This window comes from Vombatus ursinus, unplaced genomic scaffold (assembly GCF_900497805.2).
Source record: "Vombatus ursinus unplaced genomic scaffold, bare-nosed wombat genome assembly UNPS02015411.1, whole genome shotgun sequence".
Taxonomy (NCBI): Eukaryota; Metazoa; Chordata; class Mammalia; order Diprotodontia; family Vombatidae; genus Vombatus; species Vombatus ursinus.
This window is the reverse complement of record NW_020955189.1, coordinates 1996906-2009313: the sequence shown is the minus strand read 5'-3', so window position 1 is coordinate 2009313 and position 12408 is coordinate 1996906. Positions and strand designations below refer to the sequence as shown.

The following is a 12408-nucleotide window of genomic DNA, read 5'->3' as shown; positions in this document are numbered from 1 at the left end:
TTTAGTACGGGCTGGGTTCCAGCTCTGTGACTCCACTTGCCCAGAAAGTCACTTCTCCGTTACACTGAGCTGTCCGTGATGTAGTGGGCCACCTCAGTAGTGCTAGACTGTTACTGGAAGTGTCAGGAGATGGGGTAGAGGAGGTTTGTGCACCAGGGAAGAGGGCACCATAGGATTTAAGACTGCCCCTTGCATCCTAGCCGAGCTAAATCTAAACACCAAGTTTTGTGAGACTAGAGAGAAAAGGCCAAACTCTGCTTTCAAAGGGAAATATTTATTTGTAAACAAATTCTGTAACCAGGTATGCTCGCAGGGGGTGGGAGGTGAGGCTCTCTGGCATTCCTCGCCCTAGTACTCCTCCCCTTCCTCGGCCTCTGCCTCCACGGAGTCGACGCCCACCTCTTCATAATCTTTCTCCAGGGCCGCCAGATCCTCCCGGGCCTCGGAGAATTCGCCTTCCTCCATGCCCTCCCCCACGTACCAGTGGACGAAGGCCCGCTTGGCGTACATCAGGTCAAACTTGTGGTCCAGCCGCGCCCACGCTTCTGCGATCGCCGTGGTGTTGCTCAGCATGCACACGGCCCGCTGCACCTTGGCCAGGTCACCACCGGGCACCACGGTGGGAGGCTGGTAGTTGATGCCCACCTGTCAGGAAGAGGGAAAGAGACTGTCAGTGTTAAACTATCCATCACTGGTCATCACTATGTGTTCTCCTGACTCCCATCATTCATACCTTCTCCCCAGATGGTGTCACAACACTGCAAAACTAGCCCAGAAACATCCTTCCGTTCGCTGCTTCAGGCACAAATCCAGGCTGGTGCTTTGACCTTCCCAGGGTAAGGTTTCCTACTCACACCAGACACTGAAAACGTGCCGTAAACTCCACCCTGTAATTTTACGTCAACTGCCCTGGAGCTTTCACGGGCCCACGCGCCGGGTAACTCACTCTGAACCTAACAGCATGACGGGAAAGCCAGAGAGCCCTCGCGGTGCGGGCACACTGACCACAGGGGCGGGTGCTGTGGGAATGGCAGACTAAAGGGCACCACGTCCAGGAGCTATGGAAGCTGGGCCAGCCGCGGGCCCTCTGCCCTGCCCACCTTGCTGACCACAAACACAGGCAGCATCTGGGTTCCAGTGTCCCCTTCTGGTAGAAGCCTATCCCACAGAGGAGCACACCCGAAGCAAACTCGCCCCGAGAACACGTCCCTCACTCTCCCGACACTGTGCCTGTGAGGCTTCCCATGCCTTCAGTGCCTTCCCCTCTGCCAAGGGACACCCCGGCCCCCCCATCCTTCCTAGAAGTCTTCCCTGACCTCCATCTAGCAGGACATGATCTCAGGCCCCTGCCAACACCCACCCTCACAGCACCCCGGGCTCCCCTCCAGTTTTGCATTATATTTATAGACACCTCTTATCTTTGGGGACCCGGCACTGTGCCTTGCCCAAGGGCATTCCAAATATCTCCAGGGTGACAAAAGCCAACCAGGAAGAGCCTCCTGAGTCTGCAGCATCACACTTGGGGTCCCAAAGAGCAAATCGACCTCCTGACCAACGTGTGTGGGGCTGAAGAAGCATCCTTATAGGATTTCGTGTAGCACTTTCCTAAACCTACGGCTTCCTGCCACTGAAACATGACCCCAGGGAACCCAGATCACCTTGAATCCTGTGGGGCACCAATCCACAAACTGGATCGTACGCTTCGTCTTGATGGTGGCGATCGCGGCGTTCACGTCTTTGGGGACCACGTCCCCTCGGTACAACATACAGCAGGCCATGTACTTGCCGTGGCGCGGGTCACACTTGACCATCTGGTTGGCGGGCTCGAAGCAGGCGTTGGTGATCTCCGCCACAGACAGCTGCTCGTGATACGCCTTCTCGGCCGATATGACGGGAGCGTAGGTGGCCAGGGGAAAGTGGATGCGTGGATAGGGCACCAGGTTGGTCTGGAATTCCGTCAGGTCGACGTTCAGCGCCCCATCGAAGCGCAAGGAAGCCGTGATGGAGGAGACGATCTGCCCGATCAGACGATTCAGGTTGGTGTACGTAGGCCGCTCGATATCGAGGTTACGCCGACATATGTCATATATGGCTTCATTGTCGACCATGAAGGCACAGTCGGAGTGTTCCAGGGTCGTGTGAGTGGTGAGGATGGAGTTGTAGGGCTCCACGACCGCCGTGGACACCTGGGGTGCTGGGTAAATGGCAAATTCGAGCTTGGACTTCTTGCCATAATCAACAGAGAGCCTTTCCATAAGCAGAGAGGCAAAGCCAGAGCCGGTGCCTCCTCCAAAGCTATGGAAGATGAGGAAGCCCTGCAGCCCAGTGCACAGATCAGCCTGAGGGAGGAAGGGGGAGAAACCTCGTCAGTCCCGTGGACCCAGAGGCCGCCAGCAGGCTTCCCAGACCTCCCACCCAGTGGCTAACCGCTGGCTTATGCTACAGGGGTAGAAAGTGATTCCAGATAGCCTCATTGGGTCCCTTCCAAAATGTTCATCTAAAACACATATCTCTTTTCCATCTGGATGGAACTGAATTGGTTAAAAACCATTATTCTTATCTACCTATCCCAACTGTATAAGGTCATTACTGCTACAGAATCAAGGCCAGCTATAATTTTTCTACCCACCAAGGAATAACATCAAAGCACCCGTACTAACCTGCATGTTAAGAAGTAAAGGGGGGGGGCCTTGGAATATGATATTCCAGAGGGCAAAGGAGCTAGGATTACAACCAAGAATCACCTACCCAGCAAAACTGAGAATAATCCTTCAGGACAAAAAAACGGACATTCAGTGACACAAGACTTTCAAGCATTCTTGATGAAAAGACCAGAGCTGAAGAGAAAATTTGACTTTCAAATACAAGACTCAAGAGAAGCATAAAAGGGTAAACATTAAAGAGAAATCATAAGGGACTTAATAAGGTTAAACTGTTTATATTCCTACATGGGAAGATGATATTTGTAACTCCTAAGAACTTTCTCATTATTAGGGTAGTTAGAATGAGTACATATAGACAAAGGGTACAAGTATGAGTTCAATATGAAGAGATGATAATCTAAAAAATAAAATTAAGGGGTAAGACAGGAGTATACTGGGAGAAAGAGAAAGGGAAGATAGAATGAGGTAAATTATCTCACATAAAAGAGGCAAGAAAAAGCCTTTGCAGTGGAGGGGAAGAGGAAATGAGCGAACCTTTCCTCAGAATTGGCTCAAAGAGGGAATAATATACAACATTCAATTTGGTATAGAAATCTATTTTATTCGACAGGAAAGTTGGAGGGGAAAGGGATAAGAGAAGGGGGGTGATAGAAGGGAGGGCAGATTGGGGGAAGGGGTAGTCAGAAGCAAAACACTTTTGAGGAGGGACAGGGTGAAAGAAGAGGGAATAGAATAAATATGGAGGAACAACTAGGTGGCACAGTGGATAGAGCACCAGTCCCAGAGTCAGGAGGACCTGAGTTCAAATCTGACCTCACACACATAACACTCACTAGCTGTGTAACCCTGGGCAAGTCATTTAACCCCAAATGCCTCACCACCAAAATAAAAAAAAAAAGAGAGAGAAATACAGAATAAATGGGGGTAGGAGAAATAGGATGGAGGGAAATACAGTTAGCAATAGTAAGTGTGAAAAAAATTTTTGAAGCAAGTTTCTCTGATAAAGGCCTCACTTCTCAAACATATAGAGAACTGAGTCAAATTTATAAAAACAAGAACCATTCCCCAATCGATAGATGATCAAAAGATGTAAACAATTTTCAGATGAAGTAATCAAAACTATCTATAGCCATATGAAAAAATATTCTAACTCACTACTGATTAGAGAAATGCAAATTAAAACAATTCTGAGGTACCAACTCATACCTATTATTAGATTGTCTAATGGGACAGAAAAGGTAAATGACAAAATGTTGGAGGGGATGCAGGAAAAATGAGACATTAATGCACTGTTGGTAAAGTTGTGAACTGATTCAACCATTCCATAGAACAATTTGGAACTATGCCCAAAGGGCTATAAAATCAAGCATACCCTTTGACCTAGCAAAACCACTACTAGGTCTATATACCAGAGAGATAAAAAAACAAAAAGGAAAAGAACCTATATGAACAAAAATATTTATAGCAGCTCTTCTCTGGGGGTAAAGAATCAGAAATCGAGGAGATGCCCATCAATTAGGGAATGGCTGAACAAGTTGCTGTGTGTAATTATGATCAAATACTATTGTACTATATGAAATGACAAGCAGGATCCTCCCAGAAATACCTGGGAAGACTCGCATAGGCTGATGCAAAGTGAAATGTACTGGGTACAAAATAACAGCAATATTGTAAAATGATCAGCTATGAATGACTCAGATATTTTCAGTAATACAACAATCCAAGACAACTCTGAAGGACTTATGATGAAAAATGCTCTCCATCCCCAGAGAAAGAAGTGATGGTGTCTGAATAGGCTGAAGCATACTTTTTTTTTTACTTTATTTTTCTATGTTTTCTTTCACCACATGACCATCATGGATATGTTTTGCATGACTACACATGTATAACCTATATTGAACTGCTTGCCTTCTCAATGAGAGGCGGTGGGGAGGGAGGGAGAGAATTTGGAACTCAAAGTTTTAAAAACTGTTTTAATATATAATTGGGGAAAAACAAGATACTAATACAAAAAAAAAAAGAAAAATTTTTTTTAACAAAGTAGGGGGCTCAGAAGATTCTCCCTAAACTCACCAATGCTCTCCACCTCCACATCTTTACTCATTTCTACAATGGAGTCACTCCTTATTTCTGACATCAAAGCCCAGCTTCAGTGCCACCCCCTTCCTCCTGAAGCTGTCCCTGACTGCCTCCTCCCACTCTCCCTCCTGAAATTTCACTGCACTTTGTAGTTTTTATGAGTTGTCAACAAATCTCCACAGAACACCCACTTCAGTGACCCTCAGTTCAGCACATTTTAAGAAGGCCAAGAGCGCCTGTCATCTGAGGAGCAGCTCAGCTCAGTGTGGAGATGCCCAGCACACACCAGCGGGCAGCTCCCACCTCATCTTATAATCATCCCCCACTGAGGCAGGAAGAAGGGACAGGTTGAGCTGGTAGAGGGAACGCATACACAGATGAAATCACAGAGCCTTAGAATATATGCAGGCAGATGCCATGCACACCTTACCTCCCTTATTAGACTGAAGGCACCCTGAGGGCAGGAGCTGTCTTATTAATTTTTGGAACCCTTGCTCCTCCTATGCTTGAAAACCTATCTCTCAGGACAAGTGTTTGCTGAATTCCAACAAACAAGATGTCACCAATGCAAAATCACTCGACCTGGGGCCAGAAGGACCCTGTCTCAGACCCAGCGGCTATGTGAGCATGAGAGCCCCTCTGCAGCTTAGGGCACTGTCAAATCCCCGCCCCCAGCTCCCCAGACACGCTCCCCACTCATGGTCCCTTTTCTCCTTCCTGGCACCTCATCAGAGTCCTGGCCCCTGACCGGGGGTGGAGGTACCTCCAGGCTCCGCCCTGGGTCCTCTCTTCTCTCTGAGCTGTCCCACTTGGTGACTGAGTTAGCGCCCACAGGTTCAACTCTCTCTGCTGATGACTCCACTCCCTTGTCTCTCCTGAGCTCGGGCCCACATCTCCAACTGCTTAGCTGACATCTCTCCACCCACCCCTACACATCCCTCCTCTGCGCCTTTCTGTACCTAGGCTGTGCTCCAGCCACGCTGGCCTTCCTGCTGTTCCAAACAACAGTTCCTCACACTCTGCGCCTCTCTATAGGCTGCCCGTCCTCAGGCCTGGAATGCAGCCCTTCCTCACCTCTACTCTCCGGCACCCCTGGCTTCCTTCAACTCACGTGGAGCCTTCCACATTCTTGGGTTGCCCAACAACTAGGTTCGTCCCCCCAGGGTAACACCCTGGGCTTTGCATACACTTATAAAATGTGCCTGTTGTCTCCTTCATTTGAATGTAAGCCCTTGGAGAGGGGTCTTTCTATCCCCAGCATAGTGGGTGGCAATAAATGCTTACTGATTAAAGTGCTTTGGAATGCAAGTTACATGTCATCTAAAAATAAAATAAACAGCATTAAAGTCAGAATGGTGTTTAAAGAATCTCTCCGCCAGGAGTTGGCATGTGCACAGCACTTTTAAGGTTTGCAACAGCAACACATCTAGTGAATATTGAGACAAGATCTGGCTCTAAGACCATCTCACGTGGTCAATGGGCTCTTACCAGCTTGCGAATCCGGTCCAGGACCAGATCAACGATCTCCTTGCCGATGGTATAATGGCCTCGGGCATAATTGTTGGCCGCGTCCTCCTTTCCAGTTATCAGCTGCTCTGGATGGAAAAGCTGCCTGTACGTGCCGGTACGGACTTCATCTAGACAAGAGCCAGTTGGGGGCTAGTTATTCCACGTGCTTGATTCTCACCGTGCTCAAGTACGAAACAGGGACAACTTCAGGGTCTACAGAGCAGTGCGTGCTCACTAAAGGCCAATGAAAAAAGAACCTGATACTCAGAAAACTTCTCTGGGAGAATGGCGTAAGACGAAGAGTGGGGAGAGAGAGGAGGACTCAGTATTGTGTGACTTGGAATTTCAACTAAGAGTCAACAACAGCTAACATTCATAGGTCTCTGAGGTTTGCAAAGAGCTTTACAAGTATCTTCTCAGATCTGGCAGATAAGAATTCCTAAAGAACTGTGGGCAGAGGTGTGCAATACTGCACAGGAGGCAAGAAAAAAAAAGATCAAGAAAGCAAAACGGCGTCTGATGAGGCTCCATCAGCAGCTGAGGAAAGAAGGAGATTAAAGGGAAAGATCTACCCAGCTGAGTGCAGAATTCCAGAAAACAGCACGGAGGGATGAGGTCTTCTTAAATGAGCAATGCAAAGAAACAGAAGAAAACAATAGAATGGGAAAGACAAGAAGTCTCTTCAAGAAAATTAGAGATATCAAGGGAACATCTCATGCAAAAAAATGGGCGTGATAAAAAGACAAAAATGGTAGGGACTTAACAGAAGCAGAAGAGATTAAGGAGAGATGGTAAGAATGTACCAAAGAACTAACTCTATGAGATCCCAACATCACTAATAACCACCGATGGTATGGTTATGGATCTGGAGCCAGACATCCCTGAGAATGAAGTCGAGTGGACCTCAGGAAGCACTGCCAACAAGAAGGCTAGTGGAGGTGATGGAATTCCAGCTGAGCTATTTAAAATCCTGAAACACGACGCCGTTAAAGTGCCGCACTCAATATGCCAGCAAGTTTGGAAAACTCAACAGTGGCCACTGGACTGGAAAAAATCAGTTTATGTCCCGATGCTAAAGAAGGGCGACGTCAAGGAACGTTCGAATTACTGAACGAGGTCACGCTTCGACTCCAGCGATACGTGAGCTGAGAACTACCAGGAGAGCAGGCTGGCTTTCAGGGGCAGAGGAACTAGGGACCAAACTGCCAGCATTTGCTGCATTATGGAGAAAGCAAGGCAGCTGTAGAAACCAACCACCTCTGCTTCCCTGACGACACTAACGCCTTCCCCTGTGCGCATCACAACAAAATGTGGCGGGGGACCAGATTGTGACTCGTCTCCTGAGGAAGCCGCAGGCACGCCAAGAAGCAGCAGTTGGAACCGAACACAGAGCAACTAATTGGTTTAAGATTGGAAAAGGAACGTGACAAGGCTGGAGGTTATCACCTTATCTATTTAACTTATCGGCAGAGTACGTCATGCAGAATGCCAGGCTGAATGAATCAAAAGCCAGAATTAAGGTTGCCAGGAGAAAAATCAACAATCTTAGACGGCAGAAAGTGAAGAGGAATTAAGAAGCCTCTTTATGAGGGTAAAAGAGGAGATTGTAAAAGTTGGATTGAAGCTTAACAAAAAGAAAAAGAAATAAACAAAATGTTAAAAAATAAATATAAAAATAAAAAAAAGATCTTGGCAACTGGTCCCATCACTTGCTGGCAAATAGAAGGAGAAGAAATGGAAGCAATGTGTTGAAAACTAAAAATAAATAAATAAAAATTTAAAAAAAGAAATGGGAGCAGTGTCAGATTTTATATTTCTGGGCTCAAAGGTCACTGCAGATGGCAACTGCAGCCATAAAATTAAAAGACACTTGCTCCTCGGAAGGAAAGCTATGGGAAATCTGCATGGCATACTAAAGAGCAGAGACATTACCTTGCCAAGAAAGGTTCACAAAGTCAAAGCTATGGTTTTTCCCATAGGGAAGCACGGCTATAAGAGTTGGACTCTAAGGAAAGCCGAGCACTGCAGAATCGATGCATTTGAATTGTGGTGCCGGAGGAGACTTATGAGAGTCCCTTGCACAGCAAGGAGATCAAATCAGTCAATACCTAAAGAAATTAATTCAGACTGTTCACTGAAGGTCAATCAAATACTGAAGCTCAAGCTTAAATACTCTGGCCACACAGTGTGAAGACAGGACTCACTGGAAAAGACCTTGATGTTGGGAAAGACTGACGGCCTCAGTTTCCACATCTGTAAAACAAGGGGGTTGCACTAGATGGCTTCTGAGGCTTCTTTCAGCTCCAACTGTCTGAGCCTGAGTCTGAGCACTCACTGGGCGCTCAAAGACAAAGCAAAAGCTGCTCCTCTCAAGGAGGAGGGAAAGGGACACGCAGCCACGTACACAGGTGCGTGGTCCTCAGCAGGGATCTGGGGGCCACGTGAAGGTCTGAGGAGGAGAGACCACTTTCAGGGTGTGCGTGGGAAGGGAGGCTTAGAAAAGGCACACAGAGGAGCCAGAAGCCAGGAAGGAAGACCAGGAATCGAATGTGGGAGGTGGCAAGCTCAACCGGGAAACAGTTACTCTCATTTGGCCAAATCACACAACGCTAGTAACCCAGCTTAGCCAGTGGGCCCCAAAACGCAGCTGTAGGTACTCTCCATGGAGGAGAGAAGTGTTAACATTACAACACAGCACAGGTAATCCCCAAACCCAGGTGTGTTATTTCAGGTGCAACATAGTACATTTAAATTCTCCAGGCTCTAATCTTCCCTCTTTTGGGACTTCTGGGCCAACCCTTTGATCTATGAGATTTATAGATTCATATTATAAATGATATGTATCACAAATGATATAATCATACGATACATAATGATGTTCAATCATTTCAGTCACGTCCAACGTGTTATGACCCATTTGGGGTTTTCTTGGCAAAGATACCGGAGGGGTTTGCAATTTCCTTCTCCAGTTCATTTTACAGATGAGGAAACTGAGGCAAACAGGGTTAAGTGAGCTGCCCAGGGTCACACAGCTAGTAAGTGTCTAAGGCTGGATTTGAACTTAGAAGATGAGTTTTCCTGACTCGAGGCCTGGTGCTCTCTCCACTGCACCACCTGGCTGCCTATGATCATACATTATACAACAATGAATGACTCATTATTCTCAACGCTTGTCACAGATATCAATTATCCAGCAGGAAATAGTTTAAAAATTCTAAGACTGAACACCCAATCCCGAAACAGGATTACAGGGGGGATTACTGTGTGTGCAAGCACGCACACACACACCTTTTGTATCTCTTTAGTCCGAGCTCTGTACAATTTTGGTTTCCTGTTACCCCTTACCTGAATGACAAAAAAGTTCTATTTTACCCAGGATCAAAGGCCTCAGCCTGATTGAAGACCTAGAAGAAAATTTAGTCCCAGTTGCCTCTGACCAGGAATCATGTATATAACAATCCCATTAAATGCTTATTCAGTCATCCTTTGAACATCCCTTGTGATGGGAAACCCACTGTATCCTAAGGCATCTGATTCCACTTTTGGACAGCTAAAAGTGTTAGTCCCCTTCTTTTTTTCACCGAAAAGAGGAGAAAGAAGGTTGTTCATTGCCAGGCCAAAAGAACCAGCAATCTCCTTAATTCTCCTCAAAGAAGCCTGCACTGCAGGTACCACAGGTTTATACCACAGAGCTCCTGCCATTACGACAGAAAACGATATTAGAAAACTAAGTGCTCTGGAGGCTTAGTCTTTGAGAACCCCCGCCACCTCCATGACAGGAAGACGTACTGAGGGATTTGGGGAGAGGAACTCAACAGACACTAAATTCTAAGACTAACGTTGGCATACAGGAAGGGCCTAATAAATGTTAGTTTTTCAGCTTCACCATGCTGCCAATCAGCTAACAATTTTCATGACGCCCAGACTAAAGAGCCTTTTTCTTCCTTTGTATCCCCAGCACTCAGCCCAGTGCTTGGCACTTACTAAATGTTTGCTAACTTTTGATTTTGCACATATAACTGAGACAATTACAGTGAATCTGACAAGTTCAGATCAGCCTTGCACACAGTAGGTACTTGACTACATGTTGATCCCTACCCCCATAATTTGTCTTGGCCTATACTACCCAGAATACTGCCTTCCTTCTCCATTTAATCCCCCCCCTCCCCGCTTTCAATTCTATGCCCAAACTTTTTTTTTGCCTTTTAGTGAGGCAATCGGGGTTAAGTGACTTGCCCAAGGTCACACAGCTAGTAAGTGTCAAGTGTTTGAGGTCATATTTGACTCCAAGGCTGAATGAAGCTCTGGTCACTGTACCACCTAGCTGCCCCTGCCCGTACGCTTTTGTACATCATTTCTTACAAAGGGATCTAGAAGAGAAAACAGGAAGTCCCTCCATCACTGTAGTTAAAATCTTAGTTCAACTGCTTGAATACGTACCCACTACAGTCGGCTCCAGGTCCACAAACACAGCTCTGGGCACGTGCTTGCCGGCCCCCGTCTCACTGAAGAACGTGTTGAAGGAGTCATCCCCGCCACCGATGGTTTTATCACTTGGCATCTGACCATCAGGCTGAATTCCGTGCTCGAGACAATACAGTTCCCAGCAGGCATTGCCAATCTGAACCCCCGCCTGTCCGACATGGATGGAGATACACTCACGCTAAGAACAAAAATACATAAGAACAAGTTCATCTTCCAGGTAATCACTATTTACAGGAAAAGCGAAAGTACAGACTTACCTTCCTTCCTGTACTTTAGGGCTTTCAAAGCCCTTTCACCTTGATTATCTTTCAAGCCCAAGAGAAGATACTTTCATTTTACATGAGAAAAAGTGGCACAGAGATGCTCCAGGACCTGCTGCCCAATTAAGTAAGTGGATTAACTGGGAAAAGAATCTAAGCCTTATGCTACTGTCTGGTTTCCGTGAAGTTCAGCGTTTGCTATGAAAGAATATTAAGGGATTCAACGAGATTAAAAGTTCCGATCCCAGCTACAGCACATTATATGACCACAGGCAATCCTTGACTCGGCAAAACCTCGGCGTCCCCAAGTGTAAAACGGAAGTAATGCTACCTATCTCACAGGAGTCTGGAAAGAAGCATCACTGAATAACCCACGTTTATCCTTGGGGGCAGCGAGGTGGCGCAGTGGATGGAGCACCGGCCCTGGAGCCAGAAGGCCCCGAGTTCGAATCCCGTCTCAGCCCAGACATTTGACACTTAGTAGCTGTGTGACCCTGGGCAAGTCACTTAACCCCCATTACCTTGCCCCCCCCCCAAAAAAAACCCAAAGCGCTCTAAAGTTCACTGAGCAGCCTTGACTCCTCCCAGGAGGAGGCTAGTAGAGGTTCTGCCCCCATTCTACAGATCGGGGCTCCGAGGCACACTTCGCCGACCGTCCCCATTACATGGATGTGTTTACGCGATGGAGGCCCCCTCCCCCAGGATCCCCCTCCCCCACCTCAGGCTGTCTCCCCAAACTTGGATTTCTCTTCCATCGTGACCTTTCCGCGGCCCCCTCCCAAGCCTCAGCGTCCCCCCCAGACCTCGGACCCTCCTCAATCCTCGGGGTTCCCCCCTCCCCTCGTTCTTGGTCCCCAGGGGCCCCGCCCTCTGAGGTGGCGGGCACCCCCCACGGCCCGCCTCAATCCTTGGGGCTCTCCCCCCTCCCCCCCCCGCGGCTCCCTCCGAGCCGGGCCGGGGCGGGGGTCGGGGCACAGGCCCCGAGCAGGGCGGACAGGACGAGGGAGGCGGGTCGGGGCCCTGGCCCGCGGGGGCGGCCGCCCCTACCATGATGAGACGCCCACACCGACACACCGACACCGACACCGCCGCCCTCAACGCCCAACGACCGACTGAGAGCGCGCCGAGCTCCTCGCGCGCCGTCCGCGGCGCGCCGCCCTCTGATTGGCCGAGCCACCCGAGCGCCGACGCCCATTGGCTGAGCCGGCCGAGGTGCGCGCGCAGGGAGGGCGCCACGAAGCTCGAGGCGCGGGACGCGAGGCGCGAGGATACTGCGCCTGCGCGGAAGTCACGCAGCGGCAAGGGGCGCGAGGTCAAGCCCCTTAAAAGGAGCGGAGGCTGCGCCAGCGCCAACGGCGGTTGGGCATGGGGGGAGGGGCGGGGAGGGCACAAGCTGACTGCGCCTGTGCGGT

General features: G+C 48.6%; 1 protein-coding gene across 1 annotated transcript; it reads right to left on the bottom strand.

Moving 5' to 3' along the window:
• Positions 1-304: 304 nt before the first annotated feature.
• On the bottom strand, positions 305-12118 carry LOC114032238 (tubulin alpha-3 chain). Its single transcript, XM_027847479.1, has 5 exons — positions 12044-12118; positions 10692-10914; positions 6231-6379; positions 1659-2339; positions 305-645 (listed from the first exon to the last, which is right to left on the bottom strand). The coding sequence occupies exons 1-5, from the start codon at positions 12044-12046 to the stop codon at positions 349-351; spliced, it is 1353 nt and encodes a 450-aa protein (XP_027703280.1). The 5' UTR covers positions 12047-12118; the 3' UTR covers positions 305-348.
• Between the last annotated feature and the right edge of the window lie 290 nt (positions 12119-12408).